Genomic DNA, 26,455 nt, shown 5'->3' with positions numbered 1-26,455 from the left:
GCCAGGGTCCTTTTTACCATAGCGCATAAAAAGCCCCAAAAACAAAATAGCCATGCAGTAAGAAAACTCTTATCATGTGGCGGGGAGCTCTTACTGCCACCCATCGAGGTGGCGGTAAAGGCTCCTGTGGTAACCCAGTGGTAGCCAGGCAGCACGCGGTGATGCCCGATTACTGCCGGGTTACCACCACGCTAACCATTTCCTGGGGGGGGGGGGGGGGTTGCCTTGGAAATGGCACACTCTCGGCCTGGAACTACTGCCGGCGGCCACGTTGGGACAGTGGTAGTCCCAGAACAGTGAGCAGTAACCCCACAATGGGCTTTCCGCTGCTCTATAAAAGGGCCCCATATTGAATAAATTAGAAAAAGAAATACACAATTGAGTCCATATTCAGACAGTAGCAGTCAGTGTTTAAAAACTGCCTGCCTCTGGATAATTTAGATCCAGTTGTTCAGTGTCAGGGCATATCTGGGGACCGGCACTGAATATTTGAGTTTTTGGCAGCACTTGGAAGTTATGCAGTTATGGTCAATATTGAGTGTTGTATCCCCATTGCTAACCAGGCAAAGTTGGGACTGGCTTTTGTACAGTCTTACATGCCTGGTCAGCTAAGGGGCCCTTTTATTAAGCAGTGGTAAGCCTACAGTGGGCTTGCCGCACAGCAATCCGAAACTACCGCCAGCCCAACATGGGTGTTGGCGGTAGTTCCACCCCCAGCATGCGGCATTTTCGGCACTAGCGGAAATATTTGAAAAATATGGGGGTTACTGGCAGTAATCAGGCCTTGAGGCACGCTACCCAGTTACTGCCAGGTTAGCGCTGGAGCCCTTACCACCACCTCAATGGCTGGCAGTAAGTACTCCTCCTTGAAATGTCCGCACGGCAAATGTGAACTTACCACATGGCCATTTCGTTTTTGGCCACTACTACCTACTTCACTAAAAGGGACCCTGGCGCACAGCAAAAACAGCCACTAGCGCAGGGCCCATTTTACTGCAGTTTAGTAAAAGGACCCCTAAGTGAGCACCAAAACTAAATATCGTTGTGCCCACATAACTCCCGGTCCCCCCCCCCCCAACTGTGCTCCCAAACTGCTCCACAGCAGTCACATCGGCTTTCAGCGGCAATAAGTGCCACTGGCAATCTGGGGGATGATCTGTACATCGGGATTAAACCAGGCAGGAGCCTCTCCTGAATAATCAGTGAGGCAGGAGGTGAGTGGCTGAGTGGCTACCAGCATATTCAGTGTCACTGACTATATATATATATATGAACTCAACCAAAAGTAGACACAACGTTCACACTAAACTTGTTATAAGTGGGGAGGGAAGTCTCATATTGTCACTGGGATATGATAGTGGTTATCAGCACCAAATGTGTAGGTGGATCCCGCTTGTGAATGATATAATCAAGGGAGCTAAGCTAATCGAGACATAGTGCTGACACACTGTATACTTCTGCCGCCATGCCGAACGTCTCGATTAGCTCAGGTCCCTTGAGAAAGAAGCAGCAAAACAGGTGCCTGTGGAATCTGATGAGCTTGCAGAGAAGTGACACTGCATTTTGAATCTCTGTACCAATTGCTAGTCATTTTGTTTGAAGCGGGACAGAAATATAAAATCAATATTAAAAAATTGTACAAAAAAGATACAAATACACAGTTTTTGGTAGGTGGGGTTTTTTGTCAATGATTATATCAGTCATAAGCAGAATCCACCTACACACTTGGTGTTGATAACCATTATCATGTCCCGGTAGAATTAGATATTGACCTAGCGGAGTTTTACTCTAAGGAAAAATATTATTAGGAAAGCATGTCAAGTGGTTTATAGGCCTTTTTAAGGAAAATAAATGGAACCTCTAAAATAATTGTAGACAGGTGACTGACATAAAACTTTGACTACAGTATAGTTGAAAAGGAAACTCTAGCAACAGGAGAATGAATATACTTACATCTTCTGATTCAAAGACATGGCAGATCATCTTGTATTGCTTTTTCCCCTCTTGGGCACCAGGTGTTGTTTCAATACAGTCTTGGGATGCTGACCTTGGCATCCGTCGCCTTGCCATTAAAACAACAATGTTTCCAATGTCAGCAATATATGAGATTGTGCGCAGAGCGTGATCCATCATGGCCTCCTAAGGAAAACCAAAAATGAGCAAATATATGGTATTCATCGCCTTCTACAATACACCAGGAAATCTACAATACACCAAAGGAATACAGCCTGATAACTAAATAGATTGTACTAGGGGAAAACTGTCCTTCTCCAAGTACCTAGAGCACTTACATAGTGTATATAGTTTTAGCTGGGGTGGGGTTGTTTAGGCTGGGAAGAGTAAACAAGAGGCATGAAATTGCATTTTTATATATTCATGTGCCAGATGATATTTAGCCCTATACAAAATGCTGACCCGCTGTGGGCAGATTTAGCCCTACATATTCAATGCTAGGTCATGTCTGGGCACTGGCATTGAATATCTGGGGCTAAATAAAGATCAGGAAGCTGCTAGGGCTTATGCAGGCCCCAGCTGAATATTGGCCGGGATCCACATAAGGTGTTCTCTGCTTTTCTAAATCCCTCCCTCCCACCCTGCAGTTATATACAGGTCGACCAGGACCCTCCCTCCCCCGGGGGTCTGAGGACTAGTCCGGTGGTTAGTGCAGTGGACTGTAAAATATTTGATGGTCAAATGGGTTCATATAGGCAGGAGCGATGCCCTCTCACTCGTGCCCATCATGATAGCTAGTATAAAATGGCTGCCATGACCTCTAGTGGAAGCTTCACAGTATTAGCTTTTTGTGTCAATTCTTTTTCTTCTGAGGATGTATTTATGCCCCACCCATTCTCCATGGTTTTTGGTGGTTTGTACAAAATAAACAATGCATTATATCAAAAACAATGCTATATTTTTTACTTCTATATTCTTGGTCTTCACTCCCATTCTAAAAACTATGGGGTCCTTTAACTAAGCTGCGCTAAAAAGTGGCCTGTGGTATGACCAGTGTGTGGGTTTCCCACGCACTGAGGCCACTTTAGCCTGGCAGTAAAATGGCCGCATTTTCTATTTCCCTGTTAATAGCATGCACTAATTTCCCAATTAGTACATGAGCCCTTACCGCCACCTATTTACTAAGCAATAAGGGCTCACATGCTAACCACATACTAATCGGTTAGATCGTGGTGATGTAGCTGCGCTAAGTGATTGGGCATGCTTGCTTTCCACCCCCAGTGCTAAAAAAATATTTTCTATTTTTTAGCTCGTGGAAAATGTGTGCCGATCTGAAAACTAACATGGGAGGCTTATATATAAATGACAGAGATCTGTATGCCTACTACCTTCCTTGTATGCAAATCTGTCCTACACATATTCATATGGGATATTCTAAAAACCTGACACACTGATGGTCTTTGAGGATTGGGAGTGAAGACCATGGCCTTATCTGCCGGATTCTATACAGCGCGTCTAGAGATCTATTCCGAAATCCAGGTATATTCTATAACGATGAGAGTAACTTAATCGGCTTAACTAGCTAATCAGTGTTGATAACAGCACTTAAAATACAATAAGGAGTACTAATTGTCAATAATTAGAATTTATGCGCACAACTCACTAAGAGTATTCTGTAATGAACTGAGTCTAAATTCTAATGCGTGCAGTTCAAAAGGGGCGTAGCTATGGGTGGGGAAATGGGCGCTTCATGGGTGTTCCAAAATGTACATGCGTACTTATAGAATAAGACCCAGTGAGCATAAATCTACACGCAGGGATTTACGTCATGTTTTCATTGGTGTAAATGGAGGCACGTAGTTTTAGGTGCTGGGATATCAACTAAGCATATTCTATATACTGCACGTAAATCTAGGCACCACTTATAGAATACGTTTAGGCAGAAATGTTTACGTGTGGATTTACATTTCAACTTAGATCAGATTTTAAGTTTGATAGGTGATTTGACGCTAGTATTTTTTAGTGGTCTCTTAGAAGACACTGGTTTATGTAAATCTCTTTTGTTCTAAAAGTTATCCTTTACATAAGAACATAAGAGTAGCCATATTGGGTCAGACCAATGGTCCATCTAGCCCAGTATCCTGTTTCCCAAAAAGTGGCCAAACCAGGTCACAAGTACCTGGCAAAAACCCAAATTGTGGCAACACTTCATACTACAAATCCCAGGGCAAGCAGCTGTTTCCCATGTCTGCCTCAATAGCAGACTACTGACTTTGTCCAAACTTTTTTTAAACCCAGATACGCTAACCGCTGTTAGTACATCCTCTGGCAAAGAGTTCCAGAGCTTAACTATTCGTTGAGTGAAAAATTATTTCCTCCTATTTGTTTTAAAAGTATTTCCATGTAACTTCAAGTGTCCCCTAGTCTTTGCACTTTTGGAACGAGTAAAAAATCAATTTACTTCTACTCCTTCTACACCACTCAGGATTTTGTAGACCTCAATCATATCTCCTCCTCATCCGTCTCTTTTCCAAGCTGAAGAGACCTAATCTCTTTGTAACAAGTAGCCTGCTATTGCTGTCTGGGAGCCTTCTAACCTATTTGTGCTTAAACCCAAAGAGTCACAGACAAGAACATATAAAAATCTGTTTTGCTCTTGGACACTATAATACAAGCATTCAAAATTATCTATCAAAATAATCTTATGTCTGAACTAAAAAAAAAAAAACCAGACAAACCAATTTGTGAGTCAATGCTCTGAGGCTTTCTACAAGTTGTAAATTTTGTTTAAAAAATCAATGATGCTGTACAGAGTATTTTTAAAAATGGTAATAAAAATAAGGCTGCTCTGTTCAACAAGGCCATTTGAGGAAAAACGGTAAGCAAGCAAGAGAGTAATTGCCATATCGTTCATTACTCCTATCACTGAACCAGTGAACTTTAGTTAGATTAAATAGAATCAAAAAAGCTTAAAATATGAGGGTGTAATATTCAGCTGGCAGCGGTCTGTTCAGATGGCCAGCACTTAACCAGATAAGTGCCAATATTTAGCCCTTACCAGCTTATTTATATAGCACCATTATCTGCTCACTCATATCAACTGTTTGAGATTTGCATTTAGCACTGGGTGTTTTGAGTGATTCTTATTTTTAGCCCTTAACCAGTTAAGCTAAACTGGCCAAAGATAGGCCTGTTATTTATCTGGTAACTATTTGGCCAATTAACTTAGGGGTAGTTGTACTAAGCTGTGATTTTTTTCCTGTGCCCTAAGGCCATTTTGACTGCAGCTTTTAAAATGGCCTTTTTGTAATTTTTGTAGTAATGGCCGTGAGCTAGTATTGCTGCTTGCACCTGGCCATTAACAAAATTTACCACGTGAGCACTTACTGCACCCATTTTGTAGGTGAGAAGGGCTCATTCACTATCTGTGCGATAAACAGTTAGCAGATGGTAATGTAGCTGCGCTAACTGATTAGCAGAAGAACGCCCACTCTCTGTATCTGACACGCCCTCTCAAAAAATATTTTTAGCGCACAGTTAGTGCATACATATTTGGTAGTTACCACAGGATGCCTGAGCACATCCTACAGTATGCCTTTTTAAGCTGTGTTAGGTGTATCTTAGCATCTAACGTAGCTTAGTAAAAGGGTCCCTTAATCGTTTAATAACTGAATATCGGCATTTATCCAGTTAAGTGCTGACTGTGCTCCAACTCCACCTCCAAACCACCTGCACATCAGATGGTTTCAGATTTAGTAGTTAGAAGGGATATTCAGCTACAGGGGCGTAACCAGACCTCAATATTTGGGGGGGTCCAGAGCCCAAAGGTGGAGGGGGGCAGAGTTTGGCCCGCCTCCCTGCTGCAACCCTGCCCCGCCGCAACCCCACATACCTTGGCTGGCAGGGGTCCTCAATCCCCACCAGTAGCCTTTCTTCAGTGCTGTTCTCTGTGCATTGCCCGCCCTGCTTCCCGTCATGTTCATGTGCATGCTCAGTTTTAGTGAAACTGAGTAGGAGTGAAGTATCGCACATGCTCAGTTTCACTAAATCCGAACATGCATGTGATGTGAGAGGAAGCAAGGCAGGCAATGCAAGAATAACGCTGGAGAAAGGCTTCAGCTGATAGGGATTGGGGACCCCTGCAAGTCAAACCAAGGGCCTCGGATCCAATTTGGGGGGCCCAGGCCCTCAAGGCCCCTCGTAGCTATGCCACTGATTCAGCAGCACTATCTAGGTACCTGCCACTGAATACTCCAATGGGGCCCAGTCAGCACCAGTTAACCAGGCAAGAAGATCTTTTACCCAATTAACTGGCTTTGAATACTGACCTCATGTGGCCTAGCAGACTTAGAACACTTCTAATGGAAAGGAATTTTATCGGTCTCTTGACTCCAAAGAGGGCAGATCACTCCCCCCCCCCAAAAAAAAACAAACGGAGTGGGCTTTAAAACTCACAAAACAATACAGGTTGAGAAGTCTGGGAAATCAATAGCATTAGCTCAATCAGTATATTTGTCCTTTTGATAAAGATTTCTTTTTGAGTAGGTCTATTTTCAGCTATCTTCCCCCACCATAGCTTGCGGGCCTGCAGGTACTTTTTGCCCGTGGACTTTCTTTTTTTTTTTTTTGTAATTTTTTTTTACTTCTGAATTCTTACATACTGCCTTCTTTGATCAAAGAACAATCAAGATGGTTTTAAAAAATAGTAAGATCCATCAATAACTTGCATTAAGGGAGCCTTTGACTAAAGATTAGCACGTTATCAGCAGCAGGATCAACAGGAATAAAGTGGGGCCTGTGGCAGATAACCTGCACTAATCTTTAATAAAAGACTCCCTAAATGATCTTAAATCTATCGACTGAAATCAAAAGGGAACCAACCTCCCACCAATTTGACTCTACCAAAATAGAAAAGCTTGTACCATAGTATCACAGTGTGTCCTATTGGTTATCCTCCTTCTATGAGATCTCTAAGATGCTTATTATGTCAACATATTCATTTATTGCAATAATTCTAACTCTTTAATTTTATTTTTAGAATTTTGGCATTTATATACAGATAAATTGCGGGAGCGCTTGTATTTTAGTTTGGTTTGTTTTTTTTTTGTAAATGCAGAGAAAGAATAGGGAGGGGAGTCTCATTTTTTTTAAACTATGGAAGAGATATGGAGGTAGGGAGCTACTTTAGTTTGAAACAAAACAGGAATTAATAAAATTTCTTATTTGATTTCACTTTATTTTGAAAATAAAACGAAAGAAAAATATGTTTATTTCTCGTTTTGTTAAAAAAAAAAATAGCAGTTAGCTTCAAAACCCCCCTTGCACACCAAAAAAATTCATTCTTTTAAAGGGTAACACAAATTTTCACCAGGCTTTTTTGCCATCTCCCCTACTAACTGGGACCCCATCTCTCCACCTTCCTCATTACCTGCAATCATAGGAATCTTCTTTTGGTGCCCTATTCAGGAGCCAGCTGACCCATTTTCAAACTTTTCTTTATTGCTGCAAGGTCCAAAGGTACATCAGTGTAATGGAAAACTGAACTTCTGCAAGGGAGGTTTATTCTCAGCAGAGGTGCCAGCTCCGTGGGTGTTTGAGCTCTCTCAAAACTGAGCAAACTCCTTACTGTATGCAGGGAGGGATAACTTCCATTGGGTTTAACACCTCTAATTATTTTGAAAAGTTGGCAACAATGTCTTAGTTCATTGAAATTATGAACATTAGGGATATACACAGACCCAATTTTTGGTTCATTTTCTGTCCTTTTTTCCCCAATGTTTGGCCTTTTTTATTCATCACACATTTATTTTAACAACTTTTTTACATGTGTTAGAACTTAGAACATAAGAATAGCCAAACTGGGTCAGACCAGTGGTCCATCTAGCCCAGTATCCTGTTTTCCAAATAGTGGCCAAGCCAGGTCACAAGCACCTTGCAGAAACCAAAATTGTGGCAACACTCCATACCACAAATCCAAGGGCAAGCAGTTGCTTCCCATGTCTGCCTCAATACACACAAAATTGTATCTGTGTTAACTTGTATATTTATGCACACTCAATCAATTTTGCATGCACTAAAATCTTTAAGGCACCCACAGCAAAGGAGTGCTAATGAATGTGCATCTCTAGTGACCTTTATGCCATATTCTTACAATGACACAGTGCATCAGATGATGGTGCCATTCTCATCTATTGCTGTAGTAGATGATAAAGCAGGCGAACCAAATTCCACTTACAGGAACTGCAGTTCAACAAAAGTTTTCAGACTGAATCTTTTGCAGCACATGACTGCAAAGACACCAAGGGCGGCCCATCCCAAAGCTGGAAATTTACCACCATAGTGAGTGAAACTGAAGGCCAATGAGTGATGTTTTTCTTATGGCCCCAAGTCATGTCCAGTACCAGTCCTAGCAGATGTACATTCAAAAAACTGACATATTATATAATCAATAAAGACATATTATATAATCAATAAATAGAAAATAATTTTTTCTACCTTTGTTGTCTAGTAATTTTAATCACAGTGGTCCCAGTCCCTGGGGCCAACCATCTCTCATCTATCTCTCCTGTAACCTCTCCTCCCCTTGGGGCCACCATCTCCCCCTCTCTTTCCTTCCTCCTGTCCCCCTTCCCTGGGGATTCAACAAGTGTCCTACTCTCTTCCCACCTTCCTGTTCCCACCCTTCACCCCCCCCCCCCCAGTGGGTCCAGCATCACTTCCTCTTCCTTCTCCCCCCTTAATTCCAGCATCTGTCCCAGGGACTCTCTCTCTCTCTCCACATCCCTACCCCCCAGTGTGGCTGCAGCAGAACTGAAGACAGGCTGCCTCTAACCAGCCCAGGGCCTTCCCTCTGCTATGTCCCGCCCCATCAAAAGAGGAAGTTGCATCAGAAGAGGTGGGACAGGGCAAAGGAAAGGACCCAGACTGGTTAGAGGCAACCCTTCTTCAGCGTTGCTGCTTCAGGTGAACCATGGCAGGTTTGAAGAGCCATTTTGAAGGGGAAGAGGGAGAGAGACAGATGCTAGAGTATGAAGAGGGGGGTGGGAGAAGAGAAAGAGATGCCAGAACGCAGGGAGTGGGCAGGGGCGGGAAGCAGGGTGCCAATATGTGAGAGGAGAGCACTTTAGGATGTGAGCTGGAGAAGGGGGCTTAGGGTCAAATTCTATAAATGGTGCCAGAAAAATCGGCGCTGAAAAACCACTTGCTTTACGCTATTCTATAAACTATGCCTAAAGTTAAGCACACATTACAGAATATGCCCACGTCCCATTTTTCCACCTAAAATTTAGGCACACCAATTTAGGCCACCTAAAACCAGGCCTAAATACTTGTGCCTAACTTAGGCACAGATTGGGTGTATTCCATAGCAGTGCACACAACTTTCTGGAATGCCCACAACCTGCCCATTCCATGCCTATGGCCATGCCTCTTTTTCAGCAGTACGCATTAGAATTTATGTGCACCGCATTATAGAATACACTTAGAAAGTTGTGCATGTAAATTCTAATTAAAGCCAATTAATGCTGCTAATTTGTTAAATAGCAATTATCTGCACTGATTGGCTTGTTAATCAATTACGTTGTGCGTGCAATTTGGCCACATGGCCAAATTAGCGCACACAACGTACGGCACCATATGTAGAATTTGGGGGAATGCATGTGACTTGGCATGTTTGACTGCCTTTGAGCTGTTAAATCCCTTTTTTGGTAAATTATTTTTAAAATTCATTAGCTTTAATGAGAACACCATCTCTTGAAAAAAAAAAATCATCTTACATAAATTCTCTAGCATCAATCATGACCACTTTGAAAAGACATGCAGCTTGTTGTGTACAGTACCTGGGTGTCTGCATTTAAAACTTTAATCCTTTGGATAGAGATGAAAAGGTCCACTTCTGTTAAGGTCTGAGAATCACCTTCAGAACTCTAAAAGGGAGATATTTCACCATAAAATTACTTTTTAAAGTGACAGCAATAGTAATTTAGGTAAGAAAAAAGCACCATTATATAGAAGCCAAATAGAATATATAGGCCTGAGAACCCTTTGAGTAATGCAGGCTTACTTTAGGCCAGAAATGAAAAGGATATTATCTGACCCCACTGCATATCTGCTGTTTTTATGAAACAGGCTCCAAGAACCAGCTTCAGTAGCAAATGCCCATGCCCCCCCAAAAGTGTACATTTATGAATGTATGGCACATCTTTGCCTCTGCTCCACCCACTAGAATGTCTCCAGGCTTTACACTCAGAAAAAGCTTGTTGGGATAGCTTAAGCATGTTCCATATGTAAAGCATGAAAAGGGCGTTTACAAAATTGAACTGCATACGAATATAACACATAACATTTGTTGGGCAGACTGGATGGACTGTTCAGGTCTTTATCTGCCGTCATTTACTATGTTACTATGTTATATACGCACAGAATGTGTGTGTCGAATTTTACATAATCTGTATCTAGGTATTCCTGGGCTATAGCTTGGGAGCCAGTGGAGGCAGATTTGCAATGTATGTACAGATTATATAAAATGCACATGTACATATGGAATACATACACTTTGTGTTGGCAATTGCTCACTTTTGGGGCTGGATTTGAAAGCCTATATTAAAATTTGTTCACATTCCCATTAAACAAAATCTGACACAGCCACTGAGCGAATCAGGGAGCCCTAGTCGGGAAGTGGATTTACAAAATCTCCTATAAGATAGGAATGTTAAGACATTTTAAAACATTAAACCATCTTTCAGCGTATCAAAATTTCTATGCTGCAGAAGCTGGAACTGCTTCTCCCATAAAGGGCAAATTAGGCCCATTTTTGGAGGGGAGAGCATATTTCTTTTGAACCCGTCTGATCTGGCCCACTTTTGAACTTGATGTGTCTTTTTTCCCTACATCAAATTTGGTTCTGTTTCATTACATTTTGCCCCCAGACCGACAAAGATTCTTGACCCCTTATGTATAATTTTTTTTCCAACGTCTACTGGGTTGGAAAGAAAAAAAGCTTGTAAAAATGATCCAATCACTAAAAAATCTACAAATTACCACCTTACTTAATCTACACACATTTCTGTGCATCTTACATTTAATCTTTATGCACATTTGTCTTTTGTTTGAATTTCACATTCTTCTACAGAGCAACAGCAAAAACATTTGAACCAAAGCAGAAAAACTGGTTGATCATACATAAATGCAATTCAATTTTTGCTACTGCATCATGGTAATAAACAAATGTTACCTATGTCATTTTTAAGAACTTTAGGGGCCCTTTTACTAAGTTGCATTAGGTACTAATTTGCATCTTGCACAGCTTAAAATGGCATACTGTGGGGATAGACCTAGGTGTCCTGTGGTAACTGCCAAATGTGCACGTACTAACCATGCACTAAATTATTCTGAAGGGGCGGAAAGTGGGCATTCCTGCAATAATCAGCACAGTTACATTAACATACTCTAACTGGTTAGTGCATGGATAGCGAGAGACCTTACTGCCTAACAAATGGGTGGTAGTAAATGCACACGCAGTAATTTCTCAAATTGGCCATGTGCTAATAGCAACATTGGAACATGTATCAAGCTAAAGGTAGTATCTAATCACAAATAAACAACAAATATTAAAAAAAAACAACAACAAGATTTATTCCTCTTTTATATTTCCCCAGCAATTCCAAATGTTGGGGTTATTCAAGAAAAAGTCACAAACTCTCTCACCATAGTAGGCAATCCATTTCAACCATCAAACATGGTGGTACACTATAAAGACTACAAAAAAAACCCCCACTGAAATCTGCTTATGCAATCAATTTGCTATAGCTGCTGCTGCTGCTGGTTTCACCCTCTAGGGCCTTCATCAGGGAGATTTAGAAGTGTCACAAGGCAGCACCGCTCACCCCAAAGAGAACACTACAGCAAAACAGCAAGGGAGCAAAAACATTAGCACATGGCCATTGTGAAAAAACAGTGGGAGTCTTTTACTAAGGTATGCTAGCGTTTTTAGCGCGTGCTAAAAATAGGTGCACGCTAAACGCTAGAGACGCCCATAGGAATATATCGGCGTCTCTATTGTTTAGCACATGCCTATTTTTAGTGTGTGCTAAAAACGCTAGCACACCTTAGTAAAAGACTCCCAGTGTTTTTTAAGCCTATAAAATGCATTGGATATTTTCCTGTCACATGTCTGAAGTGTATTTCTACTGTTTGGCTAGCAGATAGTGCATATGTATGCTTAAAGCTGTTACAAAGAACTGAGGGGCCCTTTTACTAAGCTGCTTAGGAGCCTACATGCGCCCAACATACAGCAATTCGGAACTACCGCCCGGCTACCGCATGGCCCGGGAGGTAATTTCATTTTTTACACACGTCCACTACAAGCGCCAGAAAATATATTTTATTTTGCAGCACGTGGTGCTAACTGGGTGGTAATCAGAATTGTATGCGCACTGACGATTACCGTCCAGTTAATGCGTGAGACCCTACCACTAAGTGAATGGGTGGCGGTAAGGTCTCAGGCCCAAAATGGATGCACCAATTTTCATTTTGATGCACGTCCATTTTTGGCCAAAAAATAAAAAAGGTATTTTTTACAGGTGCACTGAAAAATGGATCTGTGCATGTCCAAAACACACACCTACAATAGCGCAGGCCATTTTTCAGCGCACCTTAGTAAAAAGACCGCTGAGTGTTTTTTCTTTAGTTTGACACAAACAGGAAGCAAGAAGATGTGTATATTTGAAATTTTGTTGACTGGGCTCTGATTGGCCTGGAGTTTGAAATTACCCAGCAGTTGTTGCTGGCTGTTGTTTCAGTCTTAGTCCGGAACAAAAAGAAAGACAGATCTCTTTGCTGAGGCTTGGTGAATTATATGTCCTGACTTTCCCAGGTACTGTTTAGACAATATAGAAATATTTAGTTAGTTTTCTAATTGATCCATTTTCAGTTTCTTGCTACTGTTTGCTATTTGCACATTTTTGTTCCATTGTTCAATATTTTTAAGAGAATAAACATAATTGTTTGTTTGCCCTGTTTGTCTGGACTGATAAAAAAAATCATGGTGGTTTGTTTGTTGGGTCTGTGAGTGCTTTCTGGGAATTGAGGGACCACTGGGAGTGTGGCCTCCAGTAACCTAGAAATCACTGGGGATAATTTGAGAGTGGGAGACTCGCCCAGTGGTGGTTGTGACCCAATCAGTGGGAGGAGAGTGCTAGTGTAGAGCACGAGTGGCAGGTGCAGGTGGACCTGAGCTGTGCTGGGGATAGACCCTCTAAGTGGCCGCGGGGTAACCCCAGGCAGGTGGCTAGGCATTCTGTGACAGTAATGAAATGAAATATCTTATAAACCAATGTGATTTTGAGAGATGAAATAACGTGTACATTTGGCCATGGGGTAACCCCAGGCGGATGGCTAGGAGTTTTGTGACAGCCACTAATACAAAAAAGCCATTTTTACTGCTGCGATAAAAATAGCCGTGGCATGTGGAAATGACCCGCATAAAGGCACACCTGACCACTTTTTACTGCAACTTAGTAAAAAAGCCTCTTAGTAAACAATCATTGAATATGTTCTTTCATTTGCTTTTTGGGGGAGGGGGCTCCACATAATACAGCACACCAATCAAAAATGGAAAAAAATTAAGGGTCCTTTTTACAAAATCGTGCTAGTGATTCCAGTGCAGCAAATGCGATGAATCCCATTCTTGGCTGTGTCGCATTTGCCACACTGGGAATTACTAGCACAGTTTAGTAAAAGGGGCCCTACGTTTGTTGCTCCATCAGATACACCAATTAAACAATAATAATGTGTCTGTGATCAGGATCCATAACTACAAAAAAAAAACTTTATGGCGAGCATGGACAACAGAAATATAAACAGGCTACTTGCTATCTGATTGGGAAAAAAAAAGGTTACATACCGCTTTTTTCTTGATTTTTGCTGCCTTTTGCATCCTCTGCATAGGACAGTAACACACAGAGTAAAAGTATAGATAAAGAAACAAAATAAAGAATATATAATGTCAACCTTTTGATTAAAATTCCAGGATGTCAAAAACACACCACCACTAATGCAGTGCTAGAGTTAGTATAATGTAATTCTGCATCATAAAACCATTAGAGCGAACTCTATGTTACTTGTACCAAGCCAGCTTCATTTAGAGGGTTTTTTTTTTATATATAATATAACCATTATTTCAGAAATTGTCATCTATGGCCTGGTTTATCAAGTTTCATTGTTCCTTATGGAAAAATTCCTTTGATGTCAGGCTCTGTGTATCTGAGGTTAAAACTGTGCTGTAGTTTACAATTTAGTAAATACTAAAAATTGCCATTGCCTAAAATGTAACAAGTAGAGGAGCCCATATGTAACTTGTTTTAAAAATGTTTCCTAGTAAATTAAATTATTGCTGATGAAAACCAAGTTGTTCCAATTAATGTGCTCAGCTGAGGTTCACCCACTTTGGGTAGAAGTACATACTGTATATATTCCCATATCCAACCCAACACCGGTTCAACCTTCCACAAGTCTTCTATCTACCTTTCCTCTCAACCCTCCTCCCACTCCATAGCTGTCCCAAGCATTCCCAAAATCTGTCACATTAATGGCCTCTGCCACCTTTGCTAATGGCATACAGAAAATGGCTCATGGAATTCTTTCGAACCCTTCTGCATGTGTGTGTATAGGGGTGGGGCTATTTGGTGGGATTTAGGGGTGGGGTTTAGAGTAGTTGAACGTGTGAGAGGAAGGGGTAGTTGTTGTAGGGTATGGGATAAGTAGTAGCTGGATATGGGGGAGATAAGGGTGAAAAGTGTAGTGCGGAGTAGGGGGTAGACAGAGGTAATAGGGTAGTTAGTGAGCAGTAAGGTAGAGGGTATAACAGGAGTTGGGATTGTATGGAGGGTGGAGATGAGAAGAACATGAGGTAAAGGGTAGGGGGTGGGAGATAGGCGGTAGCTAGGGGTGGGAAGTGTCAGTGGTATTGAGATTATTGTGTATGTATTGTAGTTCGGGGTGCGAAGTGTGTGGTAAGTGCTGTGTGTGAGGAGTAGAGTTTGGTGGGATGTATATATGTATGTGGGAGGGAGTGTTGGTCTATGTCATGTGTAGGAAGGAGGTGTGAGTGGGAGAATAGAGAAAAGGGGCGAGACAGTTTGAAAAGAAGAATCCCCTGCTATGTTTCACTGTATCCAAGTTTCTATGTTGCAGAATTGGATTGGATTTATTGACTTGATATACCGCTTAATGCAAAAGTTTTAAAGCAGTTCACAATAAAAATGAAATTTGCTTAAAAATAAAAAAAAAACAGTACAGCTTGAAGATTACAAAAATATTACATCATAAAACTTCAATAAAATTGTTTTTTTAAAAAACAGGTTTTCAATACTTTGCGAAACCCTAGTTAATCTATCATATTGCTAACATTGACAGGTATTGAATTCCATAACAAAGGACCCACATAGCTGAAGATGGAACTGCTTCTCCCATAGAAATGCATTGGGTAATTTTTGCAGGAGCTTATTTCTCTGGATCCCTCAGTCCGATGTTGCCTACTTGCAAACTCAATCCAGCCGATAGTCAGCTGGTGGTAGACAGCGTTTCTTTGTCCACCACTGGCACTAAAACCAGAAATTCCATGCTAGGCCCTGTGTGGGCTTTGGCATCGAATTTCCAGTTCTTTAAAAGCTGACTAGCACATGCCTGGTTAAGTCAATATTCAGACTTAACTGGCCATGGCCTAGCACATAAAAATAGGACAGCTATTTCTGTACCAAACATGGCCGGTTAGCTCTGAATACTGTGAGCTAAACAGACTCTGCCCCTGAAATGCTCCCATTGTAGCCGGCTTCCACTTTGGTGGTAACCGGCCATTTTCAGCACCACCAACCGGTTAAGTGCTGCTGAAAATGACTGGATAGCCACATGCAAGCGAGTTAACTAGTCAACGGCAATTCTCAGCTGGATAACTCGCTTTGAATATTGGCTGGAATGTGTCTTTTCACCATTTTTTGCCCATACCAAATTTGGTCCCATTCCATTAAACTTTGGAAATGTATTTTGTCCCCAGACAGCCAGACATGTTTGACCCTTTATGTATAATTCTTTCCAGCACATTGGGTTGTAAAGAATTAAAACATCCAGTCTTTTCATGCTCAGAGCAGTTTGAGTTTTAATCATGATCTCTGCTCATTTATCTGCAGTGATTTCTTGGAATCCTAAGGCAATCGTACTATTGCTCTTTAGGGTGGTAACCGCTTCCTCTTCTGCTCAAAGAATGCACTTGTCATTAGCAGAGGCATTATTATAAAAACATTGAAAACTACACGTTATACTAGGAGTTCAAATATAGCTCCAAATGGTGCAAGAGACCTTTCAGTGTGAGTTGAGGGCACATCAATCAGAAGGATATGGGATAAACATTTCAATCATTATCCAGTTATGATTTACGACCATTACACAGCTGTCCAAAGAGGTTGTGATGTACACTCCACCCACAGGTAGCAGTTACTTGGAGGTGACTCTATAGTGCACCTCAAGCTGGGCTTATATGATGATTCTACTCAAGAACTGAAGTTTTTTTCCTACACTCTCCTGATAGTTCATATATGCTAACTTTTCGTAGAGGCTTGGACTAGTGTTTATTTTGGAGAGAGGGAGGCGGATTGGAGAGGCAGAGGCACCTCTTTCCAGTTATGTGGGTCTTCACTGATATTCAGCTGAGGCAGAGCTGCCAAGAGACAGAGCCAGGCCTGGGCAGTGCTGCCAGGCCCCCCTCCCCCCAGGACACTCGGGAAGCAGCCGCACTGCCCGGGTCCGACTCTGTCTCTTGGCAGCCCTGCCCCAGCTGAATATTGGTAAGGACCCACATAACTGGAAAGAGGTGCCTCTGCCCCTCCAATCTTCCTCCCTCCAAAATAAACACCAGTCTGAGCCTCTACGAGCCACCACCCCCCTATGCCAGTAGGTCCTCTCCCATCCTACCTTAAAGCTCCCTGGTAGTCTAGGGGGGCATAATAGCAGGCCTACTTGCGAGTTCCGTGAGACTGCCACTAGGGGTTGCAGCAGATTTTGAGGCTGGATCCATGATGGGCAGGAGTGAGTGGGCATTGCTCCTGCTCATTTCTTGCCCTATATTACCAGGGAGCTTCAAGGTAGGCCCGTAGGGGCAGCAGGGGGAATCAAGATGGTTTGACACCCAAAACATCTCTGGTGCTCCATGCAGGTTAACTGGGCACCAGCTGGTATTTTATTTATTTATTTATTTATTGCATTTGTATCCCACATTTTCCCACCTATTTGCGGGTTCAGTGTGGCTTACAATACGTTGTGAATACCAGCTGGTATTCAGAATGGTGCCCAGTTACCTCCACAGCTAAGCTTAGGACACTCATTCGCAATAGCTAGTTTAAGTACTGGCTCCTCCCACAGAGTTCCCCGGAAGGGGCAGTGGTATATAAGAAATAAATCTAATCAAACACTTCAGACCGCTTTCTCCCCCTTTGGGTCCACAGCGGTTTACAATAACAAGTTGAACAACAAACTGAAAAAGATAAGAAATTAACATATAGCCAAAAACCTTTGAAGCAAATGAGTCTCAAGGCATTGGCAAATAAAGAAAATAAATTAATAACATGAATAAAACTATGGGATCCTTTTACAAAGGTGCAGTAGGGCTACTGTGTGGGTAGCACACACCAAATCGGCCCTACCGCCAGAGTAGTGCGGGAGCAAGATGGTAGTTCCGAATTTGGCGCATGCAGTTTCCCACGGTAGAAAATAATTTTCTATTTTCTACCATAGGGGCATTCCCAGCAGTAATTGGCTGCACGGCCACAATGCTGCACACTGCCCAATTACCGTGGGGTTAGAGTGTAAGCCCTTACCACCTACTAAATAGGTGGCAGTAAGGGCTCAGGCAGTAAATAGCCGCGCAGCTAAATTTAATATTAGCGCATGGCCATTTACTGTCCCATTTTTAAAAAGGCCTTTTTCCCGCCAAGGTAAGAAGTGGCCCAGTGTGCGCTAATTTCACACACCAAAACTAGCACGGGCCACTTTTTACTGCGGCCTAGTAAAAGGGCCCCTATGTGCATTGTGAATAGATAGTTTTAGCCATTTTGAAATGGGTTGATTTTCAGACAGCCAATTTACACGGGTAAATTACTATGGGCCCCTTTTACCACGCTGCAGCAAAAGTGGGCCTGCACTGGCATCTGCATGTGTTTTTCACGCACGCTGAGGCCCCCTTTTACTGCAGTGGGTAAAAAGGAAGTCTTTCTTTCCTGCAGGAAATGGCCGTGCAAAAAGTAAAACACTTGCCGCATGGCCATTTCTGGGGGGGGGGGGGGGGGGGGGGGAGACCTTACTGCCACCCATTGAGGTGATGGTAAGGGCTCCTGAGCTATTTTGGTAGTAACCAGGCAGTGCACAGCACTGCCCAAATACCGCCGGGTACACCCCGGCGCTATAAAAATAAATATATTTTTTTAGCGCCGGATATGACGGCGCACTAGGGGTGGGAAGTACTGCTGGGCTGCTGCGGTAGCCCGTCGGTACTTCCTGTTTAGAGAGCGGTAAGCCTGCATTCTGCTTACCACCACTTAGTAAAAGGGGCTTCAAAATTGTCATCAAAATATTTTTCTGCATTTGGGTTTTTTTTTTTTAATAATTCCTTTATTACCCTTTTAATCTGCAATGCCTTCAAAAGGTCTTTTAAGTACCCTTGAGGTCGGGGGAGGGGGTAAGAGTTTAGTATGACTCATGCCAAACAAAAGAATAATCTGTGGAGGAGAATAGATAGATTTACATGAAAATTCATTTTATAAATGGCTAGGGTAAGGTCCAAAATGCAATAAGGTATATGCTCAGATGTAAACCATTTTCCTAGTTTACAAAATCAAAACATTAGCTTTTGTAGTTTCGGTTGCATATGTGACTGTCTCTGGGGAAAAAAGGGACTAAAGTAGTAGATTCAAAATATTGAGAATGGCTGATTTTTCATGGCATGGGTCCATAAGCAGTCTGAAAAGGTGCATGTTTGAACTTCTGTAATTTTGGGGTTTGCTCTTACATAATTCATTAAAACTTCATTTTTTGTTTCTGGTAACTTTAGTTGCCTTTTCCCAGAGATGTGTATATATGTGTAAGAGACCTCAGTACCTACTCTAATGCACAAGTCCCAGTGAGATTCTGTAATTGACTATGGTACTGTGAAAAATACATTTTAGCAATATTTTCAGATGATTATGCTTTTTGGGCAATAAGCATAAAGTAATAATAGCTGCACTATCCCTGCTGCTCTTCACAGCACGAGGCCTTTTAAGACCTAATACAAGAATTCTATCCTTTAATTCTTTGAGTTTTTGCTTCATTTGAAACAAGGGAACAGGTACCTCAACAAGGTTCCAGCCTCTTGCATCTTTGCAGAGAGGCCAATGTATAAAACAGCAAAGACCTTTGACAAAATGAAATGTAAAGGGTTTCTTTTCACAGTTTTGGCTCATTTAAATACAAAGATGTGATTCATGACATTCTTGCAAAATGTCCTCATGAAATCATGAATGTTTTCATAAATATTTTGCCAAATTCAACCACAACATCCGCTTATGCAGAATTGCTAATGAACTGATATGCATGATTTTTCAGCTCATTAGTTATTTATTATAAGTTGAGTATAAGGCTTCAGAAATGCAAACTTTCATGGGTTAAATAGACAAATGGGAGGTAATTTTACACATTTATTCATACAGATATGCTGGCATACATACATAAAATTCCTCTTATAAAAGTACCCTACATAAGAATAGCCATACATCAGATCAATGGTCCATCTAGCCCAGTACCTGCTTCCAACAGCGGCCAACTCAGATCACAAGTACCTGGCAGAAACCCAAATATTAATCATAGGATAGAAAATAACATAAAATAATGTGGACAAATGAAAGATATAACATCTATTTAGATGCTTAAAGCAAGTGAGATAAATAAATATACAGTGTTTGGGAGAGACAAATGAATGTAATTGTGAAGAAACAGTGTGTTTTAAGCCTGTAAAATGTATTGGATATTTTCCTGCATTGATTATGTTCTGAAGTGTATTTTTCCTATACAGCTATAAAGCTGTTACAGAGAACTGGGGATCCTTTTACTTGTGCCGCAAGTCCATTTTCGGACACAAAAAAAGGCCTTTTTTCCATGCGAGCTGAAAAATGGACCTGTGCGCTGGTGTAGGCATGTTTTTTTGATGCGCACAGGTCCATTTTTCAGCTCGTCTGGAAAAAAGGCTTTTTTTGTGTCCGAAAATGGACGTGCGGCAAAATTAAAGCCAGCACGCATCCAGTTTTGGCCTGAGACCTTACCACCACCCATTTTATTATTTATTTATTATTACATTTGTACCCCGCGCTTTCCCACTCAGAGCAGGTTCAATGCGGCTTACATAGTAACAGGGATTACAGAGTATTGATGAAGAAACAAAATATAAATTAAGTATATCAGAATAATAAAAGAAATAAGTATGTAGAGAATGGGCAAGAGTGACGGGAGTAGAAGGGCTTTGAGCAAGGGTAGGTGAACATTGGAGGAGGGGTAGAAGAGGCGGAAGGGGGATGGGACATGAGATAAACATAGGGAAATAGGTGGGAGAAGTGCATTAGGCCATTGTCTCCTGGAAATGTAATGGGTAGATGGGTTCATAGGATTAGTCTTGGTCATTTGTTAGGCTTGCTTGAACAGATGGGTTTTTAATGAATTCCGGAAGGGTAGATAGTCACTGATTGATTGGATAGGTCTGGGGAGGGCATTCCAGAGTTGGCTACCTAAGGAGGAGAAGTTGGATCCATAATAGGTTTTGTACTTGAGCCCTTTGCAATTGGGGTAATGTAGGTTAAGGTAAGTTCGTGAAGTTACAGACATGTTTCTGGTGGGAAGGTCAATCAGATTGCACATATAGCCCGGAGATTCACCATGTATAATCTTGTGGATTAACGTATGGACCTTGAAGTTGATTTATTCTCTGATAGGGAGCCAGTGAAGTTTTTTACGAAGAGGTGTTTCACTTTCAAATCATGATTTGCCAAAACTTGCCATTGACTTAGTGGTAAGGTCTCATGCATTAACCGGGCAATAATCGTCAGCATGCATAAACTGCCGATTATCAATGGGTAAGCACCATGTGGTAGAAAATACTACAGCATGTTTTGGATGTGCGTCAAAAATGAAATTTCCGTCCGGGGCACGTGGTAGCCAGGCAGTAGTTCCAATTTGACGTGCGTTGGACACATGTAGGTGTATACGTGCATTAGTAAAAGGGCCCCTGAGTGTTTTTTTCTTTTGTTTGACACAAACAGGAACCAAGAAGCAGTATATATTTGAAATCATGTTGACCAGGCTCTGATTGGCCCAGGAGTTCATTTCATTTGGGCTTTACTGGTTTAGAATTCAGTTTTAGCCTGGGAGAAGAGATAGAAAGAGAAAGATCTTTGCTGAAGCTCTGTGAACAGATATATGTCCTGTTCTCCCCAGGTACTTTCTAGGAAGTATGCAAGTGTTTAGTTTTCTAATTGATCCATTTTTCAGTTAATTATTACTATTTGCTATTTTTTTGCCCACTGTTCCAAGTTCTGAGAATAAACACATTTGTTTGTTCGTTCTGCCCGTCTGGACTTATAAAGAATCCTGGTGGTTTGTATGTTGGGTCTGTGAGTGCTTTCTGGGAACTGTGGGCCCACTGGGAGTGTGGCTCCATGAACCTAGAAATCACTGAGGATAACTGGAGAGTGGGAGACTCGCCCAGAGGCGGTTGTGACCCAGTCGGTGGGAGAAGGGTGCTAGTGTAGAGCACATGCGGCAGGTACAGGCGGACCTGAGCTGTGCTGGGGATAGATCCTCTAAGTGGCCGCGGGGTAACCCCAGGCAGGTAGCTACACATTTTGTGACAGTAATGAAATGAAATATCTTATAAACCAATGTGATTTCGAGAGATGTATTTATGAAATAAACTGTACATGTTAAAAATTGACGAATGAACTAACAAAGAGAAACTTCAACAAATTGCAAATATTTTAGTGATATACTCTTTGAGCAGGGATTGTCTTTTTGTCTTTTGTGTATGGTGTACAGCGCTACATATGCCTTGTAGCGCTATAGAAATGATAAGTAGTAGTAGTGATATATCTCTAAAATATGAGCGTAACTAGTCTGAAAAAGTAAAAGTAAGAAAGAAAGAAAGAAATATCAACTGAAATAGATGGTGTTTGGAAGACGCAAGTGAATGTAATAGAATGAAATATCTTGTAAACCAATGTGATTTTGAGAGATGAAAAAAATATTGCATGGGTTAAAAATTTATAAATAAACTAACCTTAAAGAAAATCTTTATCAATTGCAAATATTTTTGGTGATATGTCTTTAAAATATGAGCACACCTGGTCTGAAAAAGCAAAAGTAAAATAAAAATGAACCTAACATGTGGACAATCCTTTATTGAATAAGACTGTCATTACAATGTGAGTAAAATGAAATGATCAAAATGAATATATTAAATGATAAATGAGGAATGAAATGAACAACGAATTGTGAACATGAGTCACTCATGCTGTATGCTCAACAAGGCATATGAAACATGTACCAATAAAAAATAAAAACTACAGCTATAAAAATGAGCCATGCTGAAAATATGCTAATTAGAGTGTATAGGATGAATTCCAAACACATACTGAAGACACAAAAAAAATAGGCAAACCCTACGTTTTTAGCAGAAAAGTACAATATAATACTTGTAAATGTCTTAGCAAGTTGGGAATTGATTGAAGAAACAAAACACTTGTGCTAATGATGCCTTGGTTGATTTAAAACACATTCTACCATTAGGGCATTCTGTCACATTTGTTCTAAAATCATGTTAGCCAAGATGGCTAAACATGCTGTGTGATCTGTGCATAAAAACATGCTTATATGTATATTAAACCTGTGTAATTATAGATTGATACATGTTGAGCGGAGTGATAGACTGTATTTGTAATACCTATAGTCTGCATTCTGTGAATAAGGAGATCATGATTTACAAGATCAAAAGCGGAGAGGTCTAATGATAGGAGTATAACTGTGTCATCCTGATCAAGGTGGTTATAGATGTAAGTAGTTCTTAAAAGGGCAGTTTCTGTACAATGTAGTTTATGGAATCCTGTTTGATTAGGGTGGAGGATGTTAGATATTTCCAAATAATCATGTAATTGAGAGGCCGTGAGACTTTCAGCCAATTTTGATATGATTAGCTACCGGTTGATAATTTGTCATAATAGAAGAGGCCAATGATGGATCTTTCATGTATGGTCGAATAACAGCGTGCTTCCAAGGTGTAGGTAACAAGTACGCTCTGAGTCAACATTGGACAGATGAAAGGGAGTAAGAATTCCCTATAGTGTTTGATAAGTGGGGAGCAGAGGCGTATCTGGACTCCGGCGGTAGGGGGGGCCAGAGCCAGAGGGAGGGGGCACATTTTACCCCCCCCTGCCACCAACAACTCTCTCCACCCCCCTCCCACCGCCAACCCTCCCCTGCTGCCGTCGCTTACCTTTGCTGGCAGGGGACCCCAACCCCCCACCAGCCGAGGTCCTCTCTTCCGTTGCAGGCTGCAAGTTGCAAAGCTTCCTGTAACTTCTTCTGTGTCTGACGTCCTGCACGTACAACGCGCAGGACGTCAGACTCAGTTTCAAATTCTGGATACCCACTAGGACTGGATACCCACTAGGCTGAACCAGGACTGAGGGTCAGAGGGGAAAGGAACATACCGGGGCAGCAGGGCAAGGAAGGAATAAGCAAAAGGACAGGACAGGAAGCTGCAAGCAGCCACTAAAACATGAAACAAAACACTGAATAACAAGACACAGAACTGAAAGCTGCAGAGCAGCCACAAAGACACAAACAGACAAAGACTAAACACCAAACTATAACCCAGAGACAGGACTAGCAAACAAACAACAACCTAATCTAACTACCCACTGACTAACTAAAACAGACAAGAATCAAGGCAAGGAACCAGACTGAGCAGAAGTGCAAACAGCACCCCAACAAACCTCAGGGTCTTAGGCGATGCAAAGGCAAAGCAGAAAGATTTCAGAATGGCTAATAAGCCCAGCAGCAGCTGAGGCTTAGCTGCAGCAATCATCAGGCAACTACGGGAGCTGTGCAGGTTCAAACAAAAAGAGCAAGTCTGGCAGTCTGGAAGATCCGGACCGGACTGGGCAGAAATCTGGAACGGGTGACAGTAACCAGACAGTCCAATGCAGCCAGCACACAGAGACAGAGACAGAACTAACACAGGAAGAACAGATAGGAGCCAGCTCAGAAGCTGACCGCCGGAAATACGGTGAGTCTGAGAGGGGTCACGGCCACAGACGTGACAGAAGGGATGACTGAAGCTAAGAAATTTTATTGAGGAAATAATCTGCTAATTTCTGAGCTGTTATGGTTGCCATACTCTGGTCACTTACTCAGTGTCCACCAATCTGTAGGTTGGATTGGTGGACACTGAGTAAGTGACCATAGTATAGCATTTAGGACTAGATCCTATATGGTGCCTGAAAACTCCGTACCGTAAACAAAATACGCTAAGGCATATTCTCTAAAGTACAACTACACTTTATAGAATCGGCTTAAATTTCTGCGTGGTATATAGAAAGTTTTCCAACATGTGCAATACTATTTTTATGAGCAGTTGCTCCAGATCTTAATGCATTTAGGGTTCCTTTTACTAAGCCGAAGTAGGGCTAATGCGCAGGTAGTGCGTGCTAAATTGGCACTACTGCCGGGGTAGTGCGGGCATCCTGTGGTAGTTTCAAAGTTAGCGCATGCTGTTTCCCATGCTAGAAAATAATTTTCTACCACAGGGTGCATTCCTGGCGAAAATCGTCAGCGTGGCCACATTAATGCGTGCTGTCTGATTCAGTGGCATAGATTAGGAGAGTCCATGGGGGACTAGGCCCCCCAAATTTCCTCTGGGCCCCTGGTTGGCTGGCGGGGGTCCCTAACCCCCACCAGCTAAAGACTTCATCCAGCACTGGTCTGCGGTGGTGCAGTCCCATTGCCTGCCCTGCTCTCTCTCTTCCCCTCACATCATGCACGCTCCTTTTAGTGAAACTGAGCATGCTCAGTTTCACTAAAAGGAGCATGCTGGACGTCAGAGGAAGAGAGAGCAGGGCAGACAAAGCCAGAGACCAGTGCTGGATGAAGTCTTCAGCTGGTGGTGTTTAGGGACCCCCACCAGCCATCCAGGGTCCCAGAGGAAATTTGGGGGGCCCAGGCCCCCATGGACTCTCCTAAGCTATGACACTGAATCAGACAGCATGTGTTAATGTACTTGTGGCGGCAGTGGGAGGGCGGTGAGGTAGTGGCGGAGGGGGTGACGGCAGGGGGCGGCAACCAAAATGTGCACCCCCACCTTGGGCACTGGCCCCCTCCCACCTTGAGGTCTGGCTACACCCCAGGTCTGATTACTGCAGGAATAGCGCGTGAGCCTTTACTGCCAGGTATAGGTGGTGTTAAGGGCTCAAGCAGTAAATTGCCAAGTACTAGTTTTAATATTATCGCAGTCATTTACCACCCTATTTAAAAAAAAGACCTTTTTACCCACCGTGGTAAAAAATGTCCCAGAGTGCGCTAATTTCACTCATCCAAACTAGTGCAGGCCACTTTTTACCGTGGCTTAGTAAAAAGGACCCCTGAGTGAAAATGCTATTTTCTCAATATTTGTTTTAAACAGGGGCGTAGGAAGGGGGGGCAGTGGGGCGGTCTGCCCTGGGTGCACGCTGCTGGTGCTGGGGGGGGGGGGGGGTGTCGGCTTCGCTGGTTCCCTGCTCCCTCTGCCCCGGAACAGGTTACTTTCTGTTCCGGGGCAGAGAGAGAGCAGGGAACCAGTGGAGCCGACGCAGCTCCCAGTGACGTGCACTCAGGGCGGATCGCCCCTCGCCACTTCCCTATGCAAGTAGAAATGCGCTCCGTGGGGGAGGGTGCTCGCCGAGGGGGACGGGTGCGCCGTGCTGCACCCGGGGGGGTGCGCAGCGGCGACCCGCCCCGGGTGTCAGCCGCCCTCGATACGGCACTGGTTTTAAATATAGTATTTAGTCATTTCACAGTGTGCTTCCTAGTCTTTGTATTTTCTGAAAGAGTAAACAACCGATTCCTGCTTACCCATTCCACTGCACTAATGATTTTATAGACCTCTGCCATATTACCTCTCAGCTGTCTCTTCTTCAAGCTAATCACTTTAGCCTTTCCTCACAGGGAAGTTGTTCCATCATTTTGGTCACCCTTCTCTGTATCTTTTCTAATTCTACTATTTCTCTTTGAAATGCAGCAACCAGAATGGTCATTGCCTTTGTCATGTCATTTTCAAACAAATGCACATAAATTTGCTCATGCATGGAAGGGTGAGTAGTTTTCTAAAAGCTCATTTGCACAGGCAATGCACTATTTAACCTGTGGCAATGGCTTTCAAAATCACCTCCTGTTTTTTTCCACT

The 26,455-nt window shown here is 42.4% G+C and overlaps 1 protein-coding gene across 1 annotated transcript in view; it reads right to left on the bottom strand.

The window, feature by feature from the left end:
• Positions 1-26,455, bottom strand: part of APBA2 (amyloid beta precursor protein binding family A member 2) — a 414,223-nt gene that overhangs the window by 59,675 nt on the left and 328,093 nt on the right. Inside the window, exons 6-8 of the mRNA XM_030188547.1 lie at positions 13,856-13,891; positions 9,792-9,878; positions 1,954-2,139 (exon numbers count right to left, since the gene is read on the bottom strand). Of these exons, the coding sequence (XP_030044407.1) occupies positions 1,954-2,139; positions 9,792-9,878; positions 13,856-13,891 (309 nt within the window). The remainder of the gene's footprint in view (positions 1-1,953; positions 2,140-9,791; positions 9,879-13,855; positions 13,892-26,455) is intronic.

This window comes from Microcaecilia unicolor, chromosome 1, assembly GCF_901765095.1.
Source record: "Microcaecilia unicolor chromosome 1, aMicUni1.1, whole genome shotgun sequence".
Classification (NCBI taxonomy): domain Eukaryota; kingdom Metazoa; phylum Chordata; class Amphibia; order Gymnophiona; family Siphonopidae; genus Microcaecilia; species Microcaecilia unicolor.
Note: the sequence above shows the minus strand (reverse complement) of the source record. Positions and strands in the feature narration are given on the sequence as shown.